General features: G+C 35.0%; 1 protein-coding gene across 2 annotated transcripts in view; it reads left to right on the top strand.

The window, feature by feature from the left end:
- The window catches only part of DYNC2H1 (dynein cytoplasmic 2 heavy chain 1), a gene marked incomplete at both ends in the record, with an annotated part of 362,190 nt that extends 347,537 nt beyond the window's left edge, over positions 1-14,653 (top strand). For both annotated transcript variants that reach the window (XM_079708170.1, XM_079708169.1), the window contains 2 exons: positions 4,682-4,798; positions 14,495-14,653. In XM_079708170.1, the coding sequence (XP_079564296.1) occupies positions 4,682-4,798; positions 14,495-14,653 (276 nt within the window). The remainder of the gene's footprint in view (positions 1-4,681; positions 4,799-14,494) is intronic.
- Between the last annotated feature and the right edge of the window lie 11,939 nt (positions 14,654-26,592).

Here is a 26,592-nt window from a genome sequence, read left to right as displayed (position 1 = left end):
TTTAAGATTCCATATATGTGATATCATAATATTTGTTTTACTCTCTGACTTATTTCATTTAGTATATTCTTTAGGACCATCCATCTTGCTGCAAATCACAGCATTTCATTCTTTATATGGCTAAGTAATATCCCATTGTATATGTATACCACATCTTCTTAAGTCAGTCATCTGTTGATGGGCACTTGGGTTGTTTCCATATCTTGACTATATAGTTCTGTCATGAACATTGGGGTGAATGTATCTTTTCAAATTCGAGTTTTCATCTTTTCCATATATATGCCCAGGAGTGAGATTGCTGGATCATATGGTAACTTTATATTTAGTTTTTAAGGAATCTCCCATTCTTCACAGTGGCTGCACCAATTTACATTTCCACCAACAGTATGAGGGTTTCCTTTTCTCCACAACCTCTCCAGCATTTATTATTTGTAGACTTTTTGATGATAGCCATTCTGACAGGTGTGAGGTGATACCTCATTATAGTTTTGACTTACATTTCTCTAAAATTAGTGATATTGAGTATCTTTTCATGTGCCTGTTGGCCATCTGAAAGTTGTCTTTGGAGAAATGTCTAAGTCTTCTGCCCATTTTTTGACTGGGTAGTTTGTTTTTTCAATATTGAGTTGTGTGAACTCTTTGTATATTTTGGATATTAACCCCTTGTTAGTACATTGTTTGCAAATATTTTCTCTCATTCCTTAGCTTATCTTTTCATTATGTGATGGTTTCCTTTGCTGTGCAAAGGAAACATTTAATTCACCGTTAAATCCAAGTTAAATCCAAGTTAAAATCAGAAGTGTTCAAGGAATTCAGCATGTGTATGAAATAAATTAATGGCTTTAATCCTGTTTTTAGTGAGCAAAGTCACTACTGTTACCGTTGCTAACCCCTTTTGAGTCTCACCTCAAAGAATTGAATCAGATTGATCTTAAAAATAGCTTTTTCAAAATAGGTTGGTCTCATGGTAGTTAGTTATTTGGAATATATTTATGCAATTGTGGTTGGCCTGATACACACTGCCCCTTAATAAATGATTTTGAAACTATAAACAGAACGAAATATGTGTGAGGGTTTTTTTTTTGGAGTTTTTGTTGTCGTTGTTTTGTTTTTTAATTTTCTTACTTTTGCAAATGCCCCTCTGTTTCAGATGTTTTAATCAGAGGTGCAAGTGTGAATAACATTCAAGTACAGATTCTTTTCCTTTTGTTTTAATGATTTTATGCTGTTCCTATTCTGTTAAATTGAAAGCTATGCATTTATAAGCAAAACAAGAATAGTTAGAGGAAATGGTATTACAGCAAGAGATGCACATTTAGATGCCTTTCACTTAATTATTTGCATTGAATTCAAATAGTATATTTGTACAGATGTCAAGAAGCAGCCTCAACAATGCTGTTCTTTTAAAATAATGTAAACAGACATAACCCCTATGGTTACCAAAGGGGAAAGAGGGAGAGAAAGATAAATTAGGAGTTTGGGATTAACATATACACACTACTATGCATAAACTAGATGACCAACAGGGACCTACTGTATAGCACAGGGAGCTATACTCAATATTTTGTAATAACCTATAAGGGAAAAGAATCTGAAAAAAATAGATATATATGTATGTATAAATGAATTACGTTGCTGTACACCTGAAATTAGCACAATATTGTAAATCAACTATACTTCAATTAAAAAAAAAAGATTAAAGTAAAAAAAAGAGAGATCAGATGTTGATATAGTTAATATTTTCAAATGTCTCTCTTGTGGAAATAAAGAAAATACTGGAATTCAAAAAAATGTCTACTTGAAAAAATAAAATAAAATAATGTAAACAAATGAGTTCTGATCTCAGTAATTATTTCTTTGCATCCAAGGGATATGTGTCATGCACAATAAGGTACTAATGACTGAAATAGACTTCTAACAAACTTTTAATAGAAAAATATGAAGTTTTCCCCATAAGTATATATGTTAAGTATAAATAGCATTTTAATATGACTTATTATTTAAAGGAGGTGAAAAAGAGGGTGGAAGTACGATATTGATCAAATTAGAAAGCATGCTCTAACACATCACCTAGCTCTTTGATGTATAAATGAAGTGATGGATAGACTCAGTTATCTAGGACAAATTTGGGAAATATTTTGCAAAATCAAATATAAGCAAAAATTTTTTGATTGAAATTATTTAAATAATTTCCAATCAAACCTTATTTTGCCTTATTTAAATGGATACACTATATGAAACAATTCTAAATGTCTAGAAATTCGAATATGGATTAGATTAAATGAACAGTAATAGCTAATACTTATTGAGCACTTGCTGTATATCAGGCAATTTTCCAAGTATTTTAAATATAATGTTAGAGGGGATTTCTTATTTCCTGCTCCTGTCATTTTTTTCTGCGTGGAGGAATATTTACTAAGGTTCATACTCCTAGACACTATCTGCCTTCTACCTGACTCCTTCCTTTCCAGGAAAGGTATCAGATAAAGGTGTTTATCTGACTGTGAGTTTGAGTCAGAAACCCAGGGCTCAATACTGTGCCTTCCTGTGCTTTTCTTTTGGGTGCACACATTCTGCTCTGCCCCTTCAAGGCAGTCTCTGCACCTGGTGCAGCTGGCTCCTTAGCTTAGTACTGTCATAACTAGAAGTTAAGCCTTCCAAATTCTTGTGTTTAGTGTTGATATTAGCAAGTCCGTTTGCCTGGAGACCTGTTATATCCTCCAAACTATCTTTTTCAGTAATAAAGGTAATATTTTGGGCCTACCTGCTTTTTCACCTTCCATTGATGCAGAATTCCAGATGGAACAAGGGTACCATTTGTTGATACTACTCCATTCCCTGATATATTATCATTTTATTATATAAACAACAGGGTATTGCTTTTTGAAGTTCTTATGTTTTCATTTTTTTACTTTACATTCCAAAGTAGGGGAATGATAGAGGGTATAGAGAGAAAAGGACAGATTTAGAAGATTTTATTGGAAGTGACTGGACTTGATAATTGATGTCATGTGGGAAGTTCAGGAGAAGGAAACAAGAATGTCTCCCAGGTGTCTGATTAAGCAACTACATGGTCAGTAGTGCCAATTACTGAAATAGGCTCCAGAGAATAGTATTTCTCACCCCTCCTACCCCCTGGTTAGAAGAGGAAAATGATGAGTTTATATCTGTATATGCATATTACATAGTCACGTTGTGACACTATCAGTGGGGACTACTTTTACAAATTTCTATAAAGACCAATTGAGCACAAAACTCAATGAAATTTCTAGAAGAGGCCTTAGAAGAATTATCTTGCAGAGATTTTCTAACACTGAAATTAGCAAGTACTCTTTAAATTTTAATTTACATTTCTTCAAGGCAATACTTCAGCAACCCTGAAGTGGCCTGTATAACATCACATTAGTGGTATAGTAGAAAGAATGTTGAACTTAGGAATTCAATAATTCTATTTTTATCCCAGCTCTTTCACTGACAAACAAGTTGCTTATCTTTTCATGGTAAAGAAACCTACTATAAATTTAGCTAATCAGAACTATTTGTCAAGGCATACTCTACTAGTTCCTCCTCGTCCCTAAACCATTCTCTAGTTATAACTGAAAATGATTTCAACACTTCCAACTTAAAGTGTTCCCTTGACTCTAAAATTCTATAGTATGTCAACTTAAAAGGTACTATACAATATTTATAAGATTGTTTACATTTTCTATCAAGTTTAAATTGTGAGACTATAGATGGGGGTCTGAATGCAAAATGCAGACTCTACGTTTGTTGCCTTTAGATAAACTCAGGGTAGATTAACACTACAGAAATAAAAAGAATGAACACTTTTAAAGAAGAAATATGAAACTAATATTACCAAAATAATTATATTTTTATTTTCATAATTTTATAAATTTACACTAAGGTTAATTTAGAGTAAGAGATTAACTCTCCTTTTTTATTCTTCTTTCAGCTCTGCATGCATGACGTGTCAATAATTTTTTCATTAACCTTTCCAAATTTTGTTCTGTTTTTTATTTTTTTTATTTTATTTTATTTATTTATTTATTTATTTTTTTTCCTGTGGCACGCGGGCCTCCCACCGCCGCGGCCTCTCCCGCCGCGGAGCACAGGCTCCGGACGCACAGGCTCAGCAGCCATGGCCCACGGGCCCAGCCGCTCCGCGGCACATGGGATCCTCCCAGACCGGGGCACGAACCCGTATCCCCCGCATCGGCAGGCGGACCCTCAACCACTGCGCCACCAGGGAGGCCCTGTTCTGTTTTTTAGAAAATGATGTTGGAATTCCAAGCAGGGAGCACATGTTCTTTTTCTCTAGTATGCTTTTCTTTCCCCCTCCTGGAAAAAGAGTAACTTTTTGGCTTTTCTCATTATATGCCTATTAATCTAATGCCAAGGCATATGCAATTATATAACTGATGACATTTGTAAGTCTTTTATTTCCAAAATATTTGCTAAAATTGAGGATTCAGCCTAAAGGAAGCTCACAGTGAACATTGGTTCAGGTCTTCACCTTCATTATTCTCAAACAAAATACCATGATCTTTGTTTTCACATTGTTTGGAATGAATAGTCACAATGGAAATTGTTGCCTTTCTTCTGAAGATATACTATATAGTAACTCCTGCCGTTTCAGCCTTTAATACATATTTTAATGGTTTATATGTTTCTATGACAGATCAGTGGCTTATTACTGGAAGGATGCAGTTTTGATGGAAATCGACTTTCTGAAAATCAGCATGATTCTCCTAGTGTATCATCAGTTCTGCCTTGTTTTATGGGCTGGATTCCACAGGTAATACATTTTTAACAGGAACAAATTTTAATTTAATCAATTCATTTTTAGATTTTATCTTTTCAATAAGATATAATTGGCTTATGAATTTTTCATTTACTTTCTAATCTTACCTGCATTTGAACAAATTTAGTAAAAATATTGTGTCCTTTATAATTTTTAAGATGTACAGGACATTTTAAAAGCTTCATTTTGTTATGGAAAGAATAACATTATAGTTTTTAATTTCTAAATAAGTTATAGTCTAATAAGAAAAAAGCCTTAAATGGTAATCTGAACTACCACATATTGTGTTCCTATTATTTTCAGCAGTGTGCTAAATGTTTTATATACTTTACCTTACATACTTTCCTGAGTAGCCCTGCAAGGTAGATATTATTATTCCTATTTTCAAATGAGGAAATGTGTGTTCACATAAGTTAAATGACTTCCCTGTAGCTTGGCATGCAGAAATCAAAAGCATCAAGATGTTAATACACATCTAATACCATGTCGCTATGCTGCTGATTGGCAGATGAAGAAAACTGTCTTGACAAAGGCTTATTCGGTTAACTTCTTCCCTTTTAAAACCTTACATATTTTTAAATAAATTTATTTATTTATTTATTTTTGGCTGCATTGAGTCTTCGTTGCTGCACACGGGCTTTTCTCTAGTTGTGTCGAGTGGGGGCTACTCTTCGTTGTGGTGCACAGGCTACCCACTGTGGTGACTTCTCTTGTTGTGGAGCACGGGCTCTAGGCGCGCAGGTTTCAGTCGTTGTGGCACGTGGGCTCTAGAGCGCAGGCTCAGTAGTTGTGACACACGGGCTTAGTTGCTCCACGGCATGTGGAATCTTCCCAGACCAGTGCTCGAACCCATCTCCCCTGCATTGGCAGGTGGATTCTTAACCACTGCGCCATCAGGGAAGTACAAAACCTTCAATTTTTGAAAGAACTTTCAACAATGGAACTTGAGGGATATTTGCCTTTAAAATAAGACGTAGTTGTAGATGAAACACATAACTTTTACTAAATGTAAGTAAGGCTACATGTGAATAAAGTTTTGATTCTATATCTAATCACCAACAAACTATTTCATATACTGCTTACTACAAGAAAAATGAGTTTTGTAGTTGTGAAATACTTCATTGAATTTTTCAATTATTATAATTCTTTTTGTAAAATAAAAAAATCCAAAGCATCAGAATATTTATTTTAAAATAAAAACTAATAAAACTATAATTAACAGTTATTGCTCAGAGAGCTATAAGAGCATCCTCTGACCTAAAGGAACATACATTTCTGTGAAACTCGGCATTTCCACCCCCCATATAAGCTTCATTTTCTCTAGTAGTAGAGTGACAGAGAAGGGAGAAGAAGTTGAAATCATCTTTATTTTATTTCTCTCTGGCTATTGATTCATGTAAGAAATTTGTATGTCAAAAAGTTGGTAAATTATGGATTACACACATTAGGTGTGTGGTCCAGATCAAAAGTTCTATACAAAAGTTAAGGTTAAAATTTGCTGAGGGTTATAACCATAATATATAAAGTTGTATATGATGACAGAGCTGTATTCAAATGAATCCAAATTATGAGAAGTGTTACTTCTCTGGCAAACAAAACTAAAAGCCATATAATGACCTTGATGGGGGGGGGAAGGTAGGACATGTATAAAATGATTCACATAAGGAGAAACCCCAACAATAAAAATAGAGCATGGAGAATGAGTAGGCATAAATGCAAAAGAGTGACCCAGAGCAATACCCACATAATTGACCACAAACTGAATGCAAATCAGGAATGCAATGTGGTTATGAACAGAAGCCAATCTGTTAACTGGGTTGTATGAAAAGCAACATAACATTATAAGACTTGGAATTTATCCCTCCACCATATTTTACTTTGAGTATCATTTCTATCCAGTTTCGTTTACCACACTTTAAAAAATCAGGATTGAAATAGAAAGCTAAAAGTAATTTAATTTGAAAAATATCTCATGTGAAGAGAGGTAAAATGAAGTGGAATATTTAGCCAATAAAAGAGATGGCTGAAAGATAATATGAATTTATTATTTTTATAAAAGAGATTTCCCCGAAGGCTTTTGCCCTTTTTCCTGCCATGTAATGGAAGGATTTAAGATACTTCCCCACCTCTTTTTTCCCTTCCTTCCTTTACAGTGAGCCTCTTCTTCCCATATAATCTTACTGCTTTGACTGCCTCTCCTAGATCAGCTAAGAAGGAGAGAATATGAGGTATATTGCTAAATGTTTCAGAACATGAAATTTTGGAGTCCAGCAGTCTAAATGCCACTCCCAGCTCCCAAACTTGTGAGCTGGGTGATTTGGGGCAAATTACCTAACCTCATTGAGCCAGTTTCCTCATTTGAAAGTGGAGATAATGATGTTTCTATAGGACCATGTTGAGGAATAAATAAGATCCTGTGTGTGAAGTACCTAGCAGGGCATCATACACGGTAAGTCTAATTTATCCTGATGCCAACACTTTTAAATGTTTTTATAATAGTATAATAATTAACTTATTTCATATGGTGCTTTATAGTGTACTAAGTGCTTTCAATCATCATTAGATAATTAAGTTCCTATGTACCGTATTCTGAACCCTGGGATAACAAAAATAAACCTCTTCCATCAGTCTTCTGTTGAGTAGAGGAGTAAACGGGTAAAGAAACTATTACAGTTCAGAGTTACAGAAGTACAATTATGGAGGTTTACATGAAGTGCTTTGGCAAATGAAGGAGACCTCAGCTCTATCTTGTATAAGCAGATGAGGGAAAGTCAGGTGACCTCACAGGGAGAGGAAGCAGCTTCTCAGGACTGTAGTCACAGTAGAAGAAAAGTTCAAAGACAAATTCAAAAATGGTAGGGGCAAGGCATTCCATATAGAAAGGGAAGTATATTTAAATGCATGGAGATACGAAAAGAGTTTAGGTTATTTTGGGAACTGAAAGTATAGTAAATCTGGAATGTACTGGAATGGTTCAAATGAAGAGTGGTAGGGGATGCGGTCAGAAAGGAAGACTAAGACCAAGTACGACAAGCCATGGAGCCATGCCAAGGAGTTTAGACTATCTTATGATCATAGAAAGCCATTGAGAGCTTAGAACACGTGTGTTGTAAGATCAGATCTGTAGTTTTAGAAGAGTAGTCGAGCACTGAGAGAATTGAGGATTGGCATAGGGTGAAATACAATCACACTTACCTTTCATTGAAGTCCTCTGAGTATGGTAGAGTAGTTTTTCTCTTTGTTTTGCTGAGGAAGAAACCATGAATCTGGTAAATAGAGTGATTTGTTATGGGTCCCCCAGTAGTAGCACTAGTGTTTGAACAATAGCAATGAGCATTTATTTGTATTGATTATGAGCCAAGCACTGTACAAACTGTTTGGAATACAAGATATTTAGGCTTTCCAAAAACATTTGAAATAGGAATTATCATCTCCATTGTAAACTAAGAAAATGGAAGTTTAAAAGATTGTATAACTTGACCAAGATAAAGATAACATAGTTAATAGGTAAGCAACTAAGTTTCAAATCCAGGTTATCTCTCTTAAATCTTAGCCCTAATAGTGAGCCAACCTAACAGTATAAACCAGAGGTTGGAAAACTACAGGCCACAGGCCAAATCCAGTACACTGCCTGTTTTTGTATAGCCCACAGTCATGTGAGCATGAATGACTTTTACATTTTTAAATAGATGAAAAACTTAGAAGGATAGTACTGGGTTGGCCAAAAAGTTCGTTCGGGTTTTTCTGTAACATGTTACAGAAAACCCGAACGAACTTTTTGGCCAGCCAATATTTTATGATGTGAAAATTATCTGAAATTCAAATTCCAGTGTCCATAAAGAAAGTTTTGTTTGGAAAACAACTATGTCCATTTATGTAGATGCTTTCAGACTACTACAGCAGAGTTGAGGATATAGTTGTATCCAAGACCATATAGCCCATAAAATATCTACTATCTGACTTCTTACAGAAAAGTTTGCTGACTCTGTATAAACTATCAAACTCTTCAACTTCTGCTTGAGTTAAGCTCTATTTTTGTTCAAGAAATCATTTTTTTAGGGCAACTATAGCTGTTTTTAATAAGTTTTACAGAATTTGGTGGGGGGCATCAGCATTTTAACACATTCTTACCAAGAGGGCAGGAACCAGCATAAAATCGAAGGAAGCATCAACATCAATTTATATAAACAAGTAAAAAGAATTACTTTTGCCACTTACTCTTACAGCTACTTTATTGCAGAAAGTTCAGAATCCTTTGATAAGCTTAGAATAAATAATGGAGTTCAGAACTTTGGTGACGAATTCCTTTTAGGCCAGAAGAAGGTTTTTCCACAAATTATTTTGATAATATTATCTGACCCCTAAAAGTCCTGAATAGCTTTATTTCAGCAGAAACATGCCGGACAACTCAGACACTAGGAGGTACATAGCACCTACATTTTTTTAAAGAGCATTTTAGGTTGCAGAAGACTGAAGAACTTTGAGATTTTTTAATATGTGGTAATACTTAACAAAGGATATGAACAACAAATTCTAAGGATTTTATTGAGGGGAGGGGGAGGTTTACCATTGCTTCTATTATAAATGTAATGTACTTTGCCAGTTAACAAAATTAGAATTATGAATGCTCAAGAATTAAAAGGAAGTAAAATGCTGGTGCTAATGTTTTCCTAGTGTGTCTGTTTACCATTATCTATGTGCAGGAAGTTAATATACCTACACTCACACTGTTCATTTATGTGTTCATTCATTCATGATGCAGACTCTTAAGGTTCTTCAAGTTCCAGTTCAGTTCTAGGGGTTAAATTAATATAGGTACAATAAGATTTCCCTAGAGAATTTTACCCAAAAAAGCATTCACTTTCTCCAAAGCACTTCCTAAAAAGTGTTTGACACTACATTATTCCATAATGGTTCTCTGAAAAATTGTTCAGTAAACAGATTTAAATTTGGAAATTCATGATGTATTTGAGGATATTAAAAACTCTGAGAACTCCCAAAATTTACTTAACATGAAACCCTGTTCATGCACCTACACCCCACCCTCCATCTGGATCTATGTTCCACATAACATAGTTTGGGAAACACTACTTTATGAGGTAGATCAGTCTTAGATAGTGTCCTGTTCTGACATTCCACAGGAAGTCAGTTTGCCTTTCTTCTATTTTTCCAATAAAGAGTGTTACTTCGCATTTATCAGCCCCACAGTAACATAGAAACCCTGGACCAGCCTGAACCCCACAGGCCTACACCTTCCAACAGTTGCCACAACTGACAGTACAACTTCAGAAACAATTTCATTCTCAGGGAAATTATGACTATATAATGATTACACAAGCCACTCACAGCAACAGTCTTTTCTTTACGTTAAAGTATTTTCACCATATATATGAAATGATATAGGCTAAAAACTCTGCCTTGTATGCACTCTGGTTTAAATATAATAAATATTTAATTAATGTCTTTTCTATGTGACAGTTTTTTTTTCTTAAGAACTTACTATGAGAGCAATGTTGTTAGCATTGTATTATTGAAAACTAGAGGGAAGTATTTCTCTACCAAAGTAGAGTAGCTAGACATTCTTGACAGAACAAAGTCTTTCAAAATATTCATTGTTGGCAAGTTGTTTTGTTTCCTGTTTTGAGATAGTTATTTTTTCCAGGGTTGCTTTACTAATAATGCCACTTTTACATACATGAAACCTCTGATGTCCTAACATCTTCTTTTCTAAAAAAAAGTAACTGTTCACTGACTTGGTTCATAAACATTCAGAAAGCATATGTTAGAATAAGTTAGTTGGACTTTATGCATAAATATATTTCTGATGAGAAAAATATTTTGGTTTGCCCTCGTGTGTTTTATTATAATGAAAGTTGAGTTGATATCATCAAATACTTAACATAATTAACCTGGATAATTTGGGGCTTTTTTGTTTTCTGGTGTTGTTTTATTTTGTTATTTTCTTTGATTTGATGGCTAAGTGATACCAAACATCACTATTTGCCTTTGTAAATGTCTTCTTTCACATATTAACATATTGCCTTCTATTTGTAGTACACGTATACTTTTAAGCCACTTTCCCTGGGACATGGACATGAGCATGAGTAATCATAATATATAGATTTTTAATTATTTAATTTTAATAATGTCAAACTAATTTGTTTACATATAATATAATATGAATTATTTGAAGTTTCCTAATATATCTCTTTTTTGCATTAACTGAGCACTTAGTGTATTTATTAATAGTTATTAATAAAATTTTAGTTTCATCCAAATATTTCAGCCCAGCAGGGTCTGTGCTTTGTCTATTAAGATAAACATATTAAAGAGGGAAATGTGGCAAAATAATTTAATTCAGTTAAACAATATAAAGTTTCTGTCTGCATAAGGTATTGTGTTAAGTGTGAGAATGCCCAAGTACTTAGCTCTATTACTTTGATCATTTATTTATCAGTGACATAAGGGCAAGTCCATTTAACTTTTTTTACAGGAGGTTGTAACATTTACCGTTTATGAGATTTTAAGCAATGACAAGTAAAATTTTAAGAAGTAACTGTGGTACTTCGCTTTTAAAACACTGTACGTTTTGCTGGAAAGATTTGTACCCTCACTTTAAAACAAACAAAAAGCCTACAACCAAAAGCAAGTTTGGAAGGGTTTGGAAATATATACAAAAACTGGTAAATTGATAGTGAATATGCAAAGAATCAACTTTGCATTACTCTTAAATTCCTAATTTAAAGAGAAAATTGCTTGGCATTAAAATGAAGAGATATAGAGAAAAATCTTCTGAATAGAAAGGAATAGCATTATAAAACATTTCAATGTGGTGTTTTCATCTTTGACCATAGAAGTTATGGGAAAGAAAGCAAATATAGGGTGGCAGAGGAAGATAATTTAAGACCTTTTCTAGGATTATAGACATTCATAGGTTCAGATCATTTCAGTTCAACAAATATGTAATGTTTGTCTGCTCTTTGCTGAAGAATTTAAAGGCAATACCAAAAGAAAGCCTACACTAGGTTATTAATTTTAGGAATGGCTAAGGAGTTATGAAAATTACAGGAATTTTTGAATCCTAAAGCTTTACCATTTAAACAGAATTGGAGAAGAGGGAAGAGATTAGGCAGTGACTAATAATGGTTGAAAATTCTCTTTACTCCAAATTCTATATTTTTCTGAGGCCCAACTCAGGATTCATTTTCTCCATCAATCCTTGTTAGGTTAACATATCCCAGAGTAGTAGTTATTTTGATTTTCTTTAAAATACACATTTTGCCAAAAATTATATTCTAAATATTTGATGTGTATGTTGTTTCTTAAACTAAATTTTAAGCTTCAAAGAAGATTATTATTTTCTCTATTTGGATATATATTGAAATGCTTTGCTTTTATAATTCTAGGTACAATATTAGCACATAAATGCTGTTAAATGAATGGATGAGTAACTGACAGAATCATCATTACAAACATAGAGGAAAATTAGAAACATTCAGGGCAGATAGTCTTCTTATCTATTTGGGTAATGATTCTTCATAAAGAATGAATTTTCTCATATGTCAATCGGGTTACAATTTAGGAATTTTAGAAATGAATGAGTTTTCAAAGGGACTTAACTGTTTTATATCAAGGACTTAGAAAAGTTAGAATATTATTTTTGTGTTGGGGGGGTAAAGAAAAGGATTGGAAAAGACAATCAAAATTCCATATAATGCCCACTTAGACTTAAAAATAGAATGCTTTAAATTTCTTCATGAAGGAAAAAATATTTTTATTTCTCTCTATCCTAGCACCATCCATGACCTGTAGTAGATGCTAAAAAGCTGGGACTTTTTTTCTAATTGATTTGAGAATTAGTAGGAATTAAAGAAAAGTTATGCATATGTAGTCCTTATGTGAATAAATAATGCTTTGTATTTGAACTCCTTAATAATACATCATTGGATTCACCCAACATCCCATTAGGTGGACCAGTGTTGTTTATGTTCCTTTTATGATAGGGAAACAGATGCTCAGAGAGTAATCTACTCTCTAGGGTCAGGAACTCCTAAACAAGCTAATGCCAATTTTTTTTTTTCAATTGTACTACCTATGGCAACTTTGCCACTTGTTTAACTAGGTTACCATGATAAATTCTTCATGGGTTTCTGATTTGTCACTTGTAAAATTCTAGAATGAGTCTAACTTTTCTCTTAAGTTTCATTCTAACTCTAAAAATTAATCCATTAGTTGAATAAAATTATATAAATTCAATAAAAACATGAATCCTAAATTTGAATTGGAATTACTATTATGAACTTCTGATGTTTTTCTTTAAAAAAATACATATTTCTAAGCTTCAGTCACTGAAAAATCCTAGAAGGAGAATGGTAGATCATTCCTAGCACCCAGATTATGATCTCTAGTACCATTTCTCATTAAAGGAACAAAGGATCCTCAGAGTAATGACTAATTTTTGATTTCTGGGACAGCAAATATACAAGATGAACTTACAACATCTTGACATACTAGAAGGCAAGAAAGCTACTGAAGACTACTAGGGACATATCAAAACAAAAACAAAAACCCTCAGGAGCCAGCCTAATGAGTTCCCACTGCACAAAGATTGACATTTTGAACACCAATAAGATAGTAATTGCATTGCATTGAAGCACATTGAACATGTTTAAATCCACCAGTTCATAATGATACTTAAAAAAATAGAGGGTGCTCATTGATCACCTTTACAGTATGCTAGGGAACAAATGCATTATTTTAAAAGCATGTAAATAAAGGGAAACTAGATAGCATTTATTCCAGCCTTTCCTATATGAACTGTACCTCATGGTAATCAAATGATTGATAACTGGAAGTTCCTCTTTATAGATTTGTTTCTGCCTGGAAATGAAAGGATGTAGAATTAGATTATCATTTTGTAATCTTAAATATAAATAATGATCATCAATGGCTCCTAATAGCTAAAAAGAGAGATACCCAGACTTTATATGCCTCTTGATTGAAGTATACACTACTACCTATGCAGTGTTTTTACCAGAAATTGAATCTGAATCTGAACTTACCTCCAGACCCACTTTACAAGAATACAGGGAACAGAAGAACATGACACCATGGGAATGTAGCCAACAAAAGTCAGAATGTGGGAAACTCTTTGGTGTAGTTCTTTAGCAAACAAATTACAAGGAATAAAGGAGAAAAAATAAATTTAGGAGAATTAGGAGACATAACAAACCTCAAAGTGTGGGCTCTATTTGAATTGTGGTTCTTACAAAAAATATCTTTTAAAAATTGTGGGATAATGGCATAATGGGTATAAGATGATATTAAGGAATTATTGCTAATATTTTTATGTGATATAGTATTTTGATTATATTTTTATATTTTATTTATAGGCATATATTTAAATACTTATAGATGAAATTTTTTAATGTGTAGGATTTGATTCAAAATGCTCTATTATTTGGGGCTGGGAGAGGTTACAAATGAAATACAGTTGGCCATGAGCTGATAATTTTTGCTGTTGAATGATGTGGTTTATTATCCTAGTCTTTATTTAAAACATTTCATAATAAAATGTTAAATATATTTTATTATTTGGGAAGATTTTGTGTTTGTATTTCGTTATCTAATGATCTGTTGCAACACAGTATATTGCTGTATTTTAAAGCAAAATTAATTCTTTTTAAACAGGGCGCATATGGTCCATATTCCCCTGATGAGTGCATATCTTTGCCTGTTTACACGAGTGCTGAAAGGGATCGTGTGGTGATCAATATCGACATTCCATGTGGGGGCAGCCAAGATCAGTGGATTCAGTGTGGAGCAGCTCTATTTCTCAAAAATCAGTAGAACCTAATGACGATAAAAGCTGTCTTAGCCAAAAGAAACATTTATTATTTAAGCTTTAAATAAAATATGTGGTCAGTCCACATTTGAAATGTTAGTTCAAAATATTAGCATGTAGTTGTCCTGTGTTGTTTATCTCATTGTGTTTTTATTTTAATGGGTAATGACAGCACCCTGTACCTTTTAAAGTAATAACTTAATGGAGTCAATGTTAAAATAGCATATTCCCTATATAATATTAAGCATTTCTGTGAGGCAGTTCACTTTTCTAGTGGCTCAAAAATTTAATGTTTTAGCTAAGAGTTTTTAAATAGTGTATTTAAGGAATCAGTAATAAATATTTTGGCTATTATTTCTGTATCATCATTATTTAATAAAATATAAGATATTACTAATGTTTCATTCTTCCATGGTTTTATATATATATATATATATATATATACATATATGTATATATATAATGTCTTTAAACATTGAAGGAAGTATTATATTTTAGTTAAAATATACAGCATCTCAAAGTAATGCAAAAGAAATGGGAAATAATAGCACAGAAACCAGGATAAGAATTTTACAAATAGAATAATTAAATGATGAAAAGGTTATAATTTCTCATGGGTATGGCTTTCCCATGTGTTTCTATGAAACAGTAAAATTCTACAATGGCTGAAAGCTTAAATAAACAGCTAGAAAAGGGAAAAGCAGGGAGAAGTATTCAGGGAAGGTGTTTGTGGTCCATGTCTGGAAATGTCACACATCATTTATGTTTATGTTCCATTAGAGAGAACTTAATCACATGGCTACACCTAATTTCTAGGGTGGTGGGAAATAGAGTCTAGCTGGGTGCTCATAGAAGGGAAGACTAGAGAAGCTAGCTAGCTCTCCTTGCCACATCCCCATGCAGAGGGGAAAGCTCATTTCTCAGATGCCTCCAGGACAAAGGCATAAAATGACTGAAAACTAGTAAAGACACGTATGGCCTTTAATTGGTCTTCTGACTCCAAATCTTGTGCTTGTGAATTATAATACTTACAGAAAATAACATGATTCAGACATTAGCCAGATCCCAGTAATACAAGGATGAATAACATACTGTCTCTGCTCTTGAGAGATTTAAAAGCTGATAGGACAGTGAAAGGTAAAAATAATATCACTGTAAATTCTGTGATATTAATATTGCTATACAAGCTTTTCTTTTGGTTACTATTTTTTTTATTGAGTATATAATACGTAAAAAGAAAATATATATATAGAAGAGAATTACAGTACAATGAAATCCATTATATGACACACCAGCAAAGGGCTATAGAATTCCAGAAGATGGTGTAACTAATTCTACTTGCTATATGTGTTGTTTAATCAAAGCTTGGCTAATTAACTTTTTCTTTCTTTCTCTTTCTTTTTCTTCTTTTTTTTTTTTCTTGGAAAACTTACTTTGAAAATTTGTTACAAAGGATAACAAACACATTTATTGGTCTTCCAAAATGAACACATATTAACATGCTGTGGTGTTTACTTTAGATTTTTTCAAGAAATTTAAAAATTTTTAAATAATTTCAAAACCAGTTGAAGCCCTTCATGTTCCCTTCTGCAGCCCCATTTTCATCTTTACCATTTCAGAGGCACCCACTAACATGTATTTGTTGTATACACAGGCCATTAGTATTATGGCAAAATGTTTGACCAAAAACAATACAGGAGAGTTTTTTTTCAAGCAGTGGGAACTCCAAGGAAACTACCTAAAACTTCAGAAGAACACACTATCTGAGATTCTCAATCAGTAGAAGCAACAAACAATAGTTTTAGATTCCCAGGGCCCACAGATGGTGGAATGGCCCAGTCAGGACAGGGGTTTTCAAAATAAAAACCTCATCAAACCAAGAATACAAGGGAACTTATTTTCATGGATGGTGGATATCTAGAAACAAAAACCTATAACAAAGATCATTGTTAATGGGAAAACAGAAGCATTCTCTGCTTATCACTTCTATTCAACATTGTTTAGAGATCCTAACCATCACAGAATGACAAGAAAAACAAAAGCAAAAGCAAATAAGAGAAAAATATGTTCAGGAGGAAGACATTAGTACTCCCTCCCTCCCTCCCATCAGCCCTTTGTTCATCTTTAATTTTTGCAATCTTTACATGCACATACAAAAATAAAAGTTTAAGAACAGAAACTGTGAGCTTAACTGTGTTAAGCATTTCTCCAGAATTCTTTGGAGGTTTTATTTTTTATTCTGAGATTTTCTGCTCCAACATTATTATTATTATTATTATTTATTTTTTTATTTTTGCAGTACGCGGGCCTCTCACTGTTGTGGCCTCTCCCGTTGTGGAGCACAGGCTCCGGACGCGCAGGCTCAGCGGCCATGGCTTACAGGCCCAGCCGCTCCGCAGCATGTGTGATCTTCCCGGACTGGGGCATGAACCCATGTCCCCTGCATAGGCAGGCGGACTCTCAACCACTGGGCCACCAGGGAAGCCCTCTGCTGTAACTTCTGAAAGAGAGGTGGAGACTGATGTAAGAAAACAGAAATGACAAGATCACTCCAGACACTTGAAACAGCTTTTTCCATTTGACTTCCATTCACTCATTTCCTTTGTCAAAATAAAGTATGGATGAGTTATCACTTCCCACCTATCTCCTCAGAAAAGCGTGAGTACAAAGGAGTCCGACCAGTAAGGCAACTCCAGAGCACATCCAGGGCAAGACTGCAGTGGGCCCTGGGGACACACAGGAAAAATAGACAATGGAGTATATTAGACTCAAAATCAGCCATCTTATCCCTTGTTTTTGGCCCTCTTACACATTAAGCATCTTGAGAGCAGGATGTGTACTTTTCATGCTTTTATTTCTGGTATTTGTTTACATTGAAGCTCAATAGATATTTGTTGAATCAATGACTAAAACTGCTTTCAGATGACTTAATCATTGGATTTGTCTCCAAATTATTTTAGATTGTTCCTAAAATCAAACCCACACTCAAAGAATGTGTATTTCCATTATTAAGGATAGTTGAAGACTATCCAGAGGTCCTTAAGGAAATCTGAAAGAGAAGTTCCAAAAATATCAGAACAAGGGTAGCCTCATTTTTCCTATGTGATAATCATGAAGAAGACAACTACTTTGGATGTGTAGTCTTAAATCAAAATTTTTTGGAAATGAAAAGGATGATAGAGACTTGCTGGAGTTTTGTTTATGTTGTTTTACTTTTGCTTTGTAGTCCTACCTTCCTAAATGCTTTACTGTTCCTTGTGAACTTGAGATTTTCAACTTAACATTGCAGCTAGGAGGAAAATTAATTATCAAAGTTTCATGAGTGAGGTGGATTTTATGATGGACACCAGAGAATCTATGCTGTAAGGAGTAGAGGTAAACCTGTCAGGGTCCAAAAGCTCAAACCAGTTCTCCTCCTCAGTTTATCTGAAGCCCTTCCAAATGTTAATACTGCAAATCTCTCACTGAAAAAATGAACATTCTCAAATAGTTAAATCATTGGTAGAAGCAGAGGAAAAATAAAACCAAGCTGAGGAAAAAAAAAAAAAGCCTGTTGAGAATAAATGTCTCTACCTGTATTAATATTTTCCATACATGTAGACATAGCAATCAGCATTTTCTTTTTTTAAAAAAGAAAAGGGAAAAACAAGTATCAACCAAAGTACTGTGTGGTAAGTCTCATTACTTCTGATTATTCTGTGCCTAATGTATCCTTCCCCCCTCCTTCCAGTTCCTAAGAACCATTTCAAAAGCGATTAAATCAATAGAAACTTAATAAGGTAAAAGCAGAGAGAAGAAGGTGGATGGACAGATGATATTTGATATCTCCTTGTTTTCGAAGTGGACTACTTATTGGTTAGCAAAGTAAGGGTAAAGAACAAAACATAAAGTTTGTGTTTTATGGAAAGCTCACAAGGCAATGAAGATACCAATTAAAACCACACAAAAAATAATGGAATCAGATCATAGCCTAAATATAAATTTTGAATTTTTATTAAAGTCAATGACACCCATGTGATTTGGAAGCTAGCTTTATTTCTATTTGAAATAACAAATGGTTATTCAAATAGGAATTTATTTGAACAGATCTAGTTCTGCTGTAGTAGTTATATCCTTATCAATGCTGCAGCTGCTAACTGGTTTGTAATTTTAAGCACAACTCTTTTCACATTAGAAACTGCTACTTATCATTCTCCCCTATTGCCATGATAATACAATGTTTAACTTGATACTCAGAATAAAAACTGCAATTCCGGGCTTCCCTGGTGGCGCAGTGGTTGAGAGTCCGCCTGCCAATGCAGGGAACATGGGTTCGTGCCCCGGTCCAGGAAGATTCCACGTGCCGTGGAGCGGTTGGGCCCGTGAGCCATGGCCACTGAGCCTGCGCGTCCAGAGCCTGTGCTCCGCAACGGGAGAGGCCACAGCAGTGAGAGGCCCGCGTACCACAAAAAGAAAAAAAAAAAAAAAAAGAAAAAGAAAAAACTACAATTCTTCGTTTCCCTCATATACAAGTATAGCCATGTGACTCACTTCTGGCCAAACGATTGTGAATGCAAATATCCTATGGCAGCTTCCAGGAGCCCTCCTTATAGGACATGATCAGTATGTCATTTTTCCTCTTCATCTCTTCCTCTCTTCTGCCTGGCACAGGGACACTACCATCTTGAGACATGTTTATGGCCACAAAGGGCAGAACAACAACATGGAAGGAACCTGGTTCTCTTAGAGCATAGATGCCACCCGTGAACCATTTAACTCTGACTTCATTTACTTCATTTATACAAGAGAGATTACAAGCCCTAGATGGGATATAAAAAAGCCACTTGGCCAGTGGTATGGACAACTAGAACGGGACTGACTGCCCTCAGACAGTCCCTCCAAAGACAAGGACTAGACTCAGATATTCAAACCGAACTGAGAACCTTGAGCTGGAATCACTTACAACCTGTCATCTCCGACTGAGGCAGGTCCCACCTGGGTGGGCAACAGCTGTAAACAAAACTGTCTTTCCAGAGACACCAGGGGTACCTTTGGGACTGCACTCCTTATGTGGAATTCAGGCATTAACCTGCCTCTCTCTCAAAAGCACTTGTACCTTTGACCACTTTTTGGGTGGTCATAGGAGAACTGCAAGTATATAAAGAAGCACCACCAGCAGGTCATTTATTCCTCAGACAACTGCAGCCCTTTTTCCAAAATGAGTCTACCTTTGGTTACTTGGTGTAGGATAACTGCTTCATTATATATACTCCTTGTGGACAGTTTTCCCTGTAAAGGGAATCATCCAATTAAATAAGGTGGTAGGAAATGTGTTCTGGACTTCAGCTGTAGTGATCAATGACACCATCTCGGCCCTAGAAGGCATTCAGATCAGCCTCAACTCACCGTCCAATGGTGGTTTATCTTTGGAATAAATTCTATCTGGTTATTAATTACATGATAATTAAAAAAGAAATGCTTGTAATGGTAGTAAAAAATATAAAATATACAGTGTAATTTTTTAAAGATGTTTTTGATGACCATTTTTAAGGTCTCTTTTACAATATTGCTTCTTTTTTATGTTTTGGCTTTTTGGCCACAAAGCATGTGGGATCCTAGCTCCCCAACCAGAGATCAAACCCACACCCCCCAGCATTGGAAGGCAAAGTCTCAACCACTGGACCACCAGGGAAGTCCCCAGTGTAATTTAATGTGTAATATATATATATATATATATATATATATATATATATATATATATATATATATATATATATATGTATATATGTATATGTATATATATGGCATATCTCTGATTTAAGAGAGAGATATTTAAAAATATTAAATGATGATTATCTCTGAGAAGAATGATGAATGATAGGTAACTTTTGCTTTACACTGGGTATATTTTTACATTTTTCAAATGTTCTGAGAATGTATTACTTTCATAATTAAAGCAAAATACGTTTTTTAAATTAAAGGAAATAAGAAATAAAAATGTAAACTTGAACAAAACAATGTGTAACATTAGCTTTTCACATTCTGAGATAATTCCTTTCAGAATCCCTTTATTTGCAAGCTTTCTAGTCTATTTATAGTATGTGTTATAATAGAACTTAATTTACTCAAATTTTTATAATCTCAAGGGTTCATTGGGATTTGTATATAATTGGTATTTGATTAAATTATTTTAGATCAAAAACAAAGATGACATTTCTACCTTGGCATGTAGCTGCAGTCAGATATATATGTAATTTTAAAGTTTAATATCTGTAATAATGAGAGAAGTGTTGAGTCAAGGTAAAGTTTAACTGAAGTCAATTTAAAGGCTTATATTTAATTACAGAGTGGCAAGAGCCCCGGACGTGGAGTTAGGACACCAGGCTGCCAGTCTTAAGCTGACCCCATCACGTTTGCCAAGGTATCATCTGATCCCTCTGAGCGTAGGTTTCTTCATCTATGAGATGTGGATCACTATTCCCATTTCAAAGTATGATTTGAAGAGTAAATGAAATGTCATGTGATAACATTGTATGAACTAGTATAAATTTAAATTTAGGGTATTGTTTTGTCATGTTGAGACTGGATGTGAATTTAAATGCTAAGATAAATTATATCACAGTTTTATAAAAAACATTAATTCACTACTTAGAAATAACAAGTGGAGAATGATCTGATTGTAATATTCTCAAGTTTTACACTATCTGGTTTATTTGTTATTATGTTTCCAGTGTTAAAAGTCCATTTTGTTTTCACAAGATGAACCACAGTTTAATCAGAACACTGTCATTTGTAGTATTTTGTTCAAAACCAACAGTCTGCATATGACCAATGTATAATAACAATAATAACTAAGGCTTAGATAGCACTGATTACATACTAGGCACTGCTCCAAGTAATGGATAGATGATAGAAAAATAGATAGATAGATAGATAGATAATTATATTCATTTATTTGTTTATGATGTCCATTTTACTAATGAGAAAAATGAGGCCAGGTTGAGTGACTTGCTCAGCTAATCAACTGGTAAAGTAGCAAGGGAGAAAACTCACACTTTAGCTCTCCCTCCCCTCAAGGAAAGAACAAAGTCAGCAAAGCTGAATTCTCTGGCAAATATCAGGTTGGAACTGAGTTTGTTAAAAGGAAGGAGCAGGGTTCAGCACCACATTTGGTAAGTTCTTTATCTTGACAAATATTTGCTGTAACAGAGTTTCTGGCAAAAAGATAAAATGAATTGATAGCACCAGTCAAAATAGTTGTTACATTACATATTTTCACTGAAAAGTCACCTCCAGAAAACTTAGGAAGAAAATATGAGAGGGAAAATGCTTTGAATTGTGAACTCAACTCTCAGAACTATCAACTTCCTTCACTCCAAATGCTGAGTGTCCTCTGCATGCACAGTACTATTCGAGGGGCCTTAAGGGCTTTCTGACATCGTCTCCTTCATGATATCAGAGCAATCGTAAAATCAAGACCATTTTTTTACTTTTCTTATAAAGAAAACTGTGAAATATGTCAAACACAGATATATGTAGTATACATATACAGTATAAAGAATAATAGGGGGGCTTCCCTGGTGGTGCAGTGGTTGAGAGTCCGCCTGCCGATGTGGGGGATGCAGGTTCGTGCCCTGGTCCGGGAGGATCCCACGTGCCGTGGAGCGGCTGGACCCGTGAGCCATGGCCGCTGGGCCTGTGCGTCTGGAGCCTGTGCTCCGCAACGGTGAGGGGTCCGCGTACCAAAAAAAAAAAAAAAAAAAAGAAAGAAAGAAAGAAAGAATAATAGAATGAGCACCTGTACTAACACACAGCTTAAGAGAAAGAACATTTGCTAACACCACTTAACTCCCTTGATATCTTTCCATAGTTTTTCTCAATATGAATGAATCCCTAAACCATATTTTATATTTCTGCTTAACTTGACAAATATTTGCTTTTAATCTTTGACCCCAGGCATGTTTAGGTCATTTAAGATAGCTATTCTCTTGCTCTCTGTACATCCCCTGCTCGCAGTGCCTACTTCATTCACATGACTATCCAGTCCTCTTAATTATGGGGCTTAATTAATCCCTGGTACCTGCTGAGCCCACCTGAGGTGAATTGCCACTCTTAATGCCAGACTACTCCCCCGAGTAGCAAAGACTGCTGTCACGTCCTGCCCACCGTCTGCCATCCACAGTGGGGTGTCGCTCCAGGACCCTTTTGCTTCAGCCATATAAGATCTCTTGTTCAATAAACTGTTGATGTCTCTGTTGCTGTCTCTGGGCTCTTTCTTTCAGGCTCAAGTCTGGGCAACTGCAAGGCTTGCAGGCCTGTGGGGTGCAGCCCAGCATCCCATCATTTTTATATGGTTTTCATTTTTATGTAAAGGGCATTTATTTTGTGACCTTTGTTTTTTCAGTATGAATGTGTGAATTCACCAAAATTTACTTATCCAGTCTCTTCTTGAGGAACATTTTAATAGTTTTTTTTTTACTACTACAAATTATATTGCTGTAAACATTCTTAGTGAGTCTCCTGATGTGTATTTATAAGACTTCCTTTAGTGTATCTACCTAGTAGGGGAATGACTGAGTCTCCAGTAGGAAAACTATCAACTTAATAAGATAATGCCAAGTGATTTTCCAAGTGATTAAATGACTTAATATATATAAAGCACTTGAAAGAGTACCTAGCACTAGTTTTATTATAATCATAATTATGAATGTGGTTGAACCAATTTACAGTCCCATCAGCAGTGTATATGAGTTCTTGTCATTCTGCATCCTTATTCAGTACTTAACATTTCTGCATCTCTAGTAGATTTGAAATGGTATAACATGCTAGTTTTAATTTGTATTTCCTTATTTACAAATAAAGTTAAGCAAATTTTCTTATGTTTATTGTCCATTCATGACTTTTCTTCTGTGAAATGCTGTTTTCATCTTCTGCCCAATTTTTCCTATTGAGTTATCTTTTCTTATGTTTTATTTTGATGAATAAACGTTTTTTACTGGACTGCAGTAGAATTTTCCAGCCTCTTGTCTGGTTTGTTTTCCCATAACAAGGTCATTAAAATGACAACTTATTTCATTACAGTTTAAAGTTCTGCTTTTTGTTGCTAGAATGACCTCGAACAGTAACTTTAAGTCAGATAAAGCCATGTGCAAATCCAAAATTCAGCTGCATGTCTTTTTTGATATCTGTAACAGTTACATAGTCCTAAGAAAATGAAAGAATATGAGTCCATTAATTTCTGTTAACACAAAATGAGCTCTAGGCAGGATGTTGATTGCTGGGCAGGAGGTTCATGGAAAGGCACTGTGGATGTTTTACATGGATAGGCTTTGGGGGAAGATTTCTGGTGCAGGGTTTTAAAGCCAAAATCATAAATTGCTTTAGGCTCAAATTAGGCTTATAATAAAGGGATATGTCTAGAATGTACAGTGAAATAACAGGCTTTGCATAATCATAAATTTGCTAACAGTCTGTTTTGCTACTAATTCTAGTCACTCTTCTAAGAAATGATTGCTTGATTTCTTGACCACTAGCTATCTTGCCAAGTCTCACATATACCTAGGTGTCTGTAGATGCTTTTTACGTACACGATTTGTCAATTCAAAAGTCTTTTTATTGTTATCAATAGAACATATATTTGCGTATTTTAGGAGTCCACCAATCTCAACTGGTCATCATCATTAAATAGGAAATTTACATGTCTTACGATATCAAATGTCTTTAGAGTTGTACTGAAAATACATGTAACTATCTAAGAGCCAAAGAAATGAAAAACCCAATCATGTCCAAAAGTTGAACTGCAGATTTGTGAGTAGATAGTAAAGCAGGTAATATGTATAACTTACATGCATGAGCAAGGGCTTCCTGTATAAAAGTTAAATTTTGAGGCTCATGATATAGCGACAATAAAAAAACTTCTCAGTATGACAGGCAAATCAATGAGAGGAACTTTCTAGTTGCTGATAGTCCAGGCTTGCACAGAAAGTAAAACTGTTGTGGAAAGTTGCTCTCCATAGGTGCTTGCCCAGAAAGCTGTAGGAAACAGGAGGTACAATCTCCAACCAGGAGAAGAGTGGGGACAGGAGGACCTGACAAGTTTGGTGATGGTCACATACCCCTACATCCCCATCTTCACATCTCTCTTTTTATTCCTCGCCCCAAGGTTTCCTTTCACATCGTCTTTCCCATGGGTTTCCTTTCCATGTAAACTCAGGCTGTTCCTGGGACCCTGGAATTGCATGACCCAAGCCCAAGCTAGGGGCACAGGAAAGAAGGAGAAAGAGATTAGTCATCTTTTCCTAAGAGCAAGTAGGTCCTGTGCCAGCTCACTTCTTTAGGGCAATGCCTCCAAGCCGGGCAAATAGGACACTTGGTTACATGTGACAGAAGCAAAAGAATCTTACATGAGGCTGAATAGAATGGCTCTTTAAGGAGAGATTTGTGCAAAATTAGACTCTCAGAGCCTCAAAAATTCATTTTGAAGGTCAGATAGTCATTGATAATAATAGTAATGGTCACATATGTATAATGCTGCATCATTTGCAAAGTGATTTTGCATACATTATCACAACCCTGTGAGGACTGCAGACCAGTTATTAAAATCTGAGACTTTTGTAGATTAACAGCTTGTTCAAACTCAGGACCCAAAAGTTCCACCTCTAAAATCAATTTAAAATACTTCTATCTCACACTTTCACCCAGTGGGAAAGACCCATTGTCTAGTTCCATCATACATTTATTCCTATGGATGAACAGAACAGATTCTGATTCCCTTGCTAGGAACCTTCCTTCTGTGAGCTCTGTTTTCTGAGAATTGGTCTAACAACAGATATTTTGCTGAGACTGTGGATGTAGGACCTCATGGGAAGAAGAGATTAAAGTCAACCCTTGGAGAACTCAGGACTGAATTGGCAGAAACTATTCAATATGTAGACCATTTAATGTGTTAACTTTAAGCCTTGTCTCAAAGGTGTGTCTGGGTGTGTGTGTGTGTGTGTGTGTGTGTGTGTGTGTGTGTGTGTGTGTGTGGTTATCTATAAATAACCTGCTCTCTGAGGACTTACTCTTAAATTGTTCAGCCCCCTATGCCAGTGGTCCCCAAACTTTTTGGCACCAGGGACCAGTTTTGTGGAAGACAATTTTTCCATGGATGAGGGGTATGGTTCAGGCAGTAATGTGAATGATGGGGAATGAGGGGAGCGGCAGATGAAGCTCTGCTTTCTCACCTGCTTGTTGAGTTTCTGATGAGAAATCAGCTGTTAACCTTATGGGAGTTCCCTCGTTTTTTATTTGTCATTTTTCCCTTGCAGCTTTCAATATTTTTTCTTTGTCTTTAATTTTTCCAGTTTGATGTGTCTATGTGTCTCGGTGCATTTCTTCTTGGGTTTATCCTGTATGGCACTCACTGCACTTCCTGGACTTGGGTGGGTATTTCCTTTCCCATGTTAGGGAAGTTTTCAACTATAATCTCTTCAAATATTTTCTCGGGTCCTTTCTCTCTCTCTTCTCCTTCTGGGACCCCTATAATATGAATGTTGTTGTGTTTAATGTTGTCCCAGAGGTCTCTTAGGCTGTCTTCATTTCTTTTCATTCTTTTTTCTTTATTCTTTTCCACAGAAGTGAATTCCACCATTCTGTCTTCCAGGTCACTTATCTGTTCTTCTGCCTCAGTTATACTGCTATTGATTCCTTCTAGTGTAGCTTTCATCTCAGTTATTGTATTGTTCATCTCTGTTTCTTTGTTCCTTAATTTCTCTATGTGTTTGTTAAACATTTCTTGCATTTTCTTCATCTTTGCCTCCATTTTATTTCCGAGGTCCTGAATAATCTTCACTATCATTATTCTGAATCCTTTTCCTGGAAGCTTGCCTATCTCCACTTCATTTAGTTGTTTTTCTGGGGTTTTATCTTGTTCCTTCTTCTGGTACTTAGTCCTCTGCCTTTTCATCTTGTCTCTATTTCTGTG

Source organism: Hyperoodon ampullatus, assembly GCF_949752795.1.
Source record: "Hyperoodon ampullatus genome assembly, chromosome: 7".
Classification (NCBI taxonomy): Eukaryota; Metazoa; Chordata; class Mammalia; order Artiodactyla; family Ziphiidae; genus Hyperoodon; species Hyperoodon ampullatus.
The sequence above is the reverse complement of the archived record's forward strand: the minus strand, read 5'-3'. Positions and strand labels throughout refer to the sequence as shown.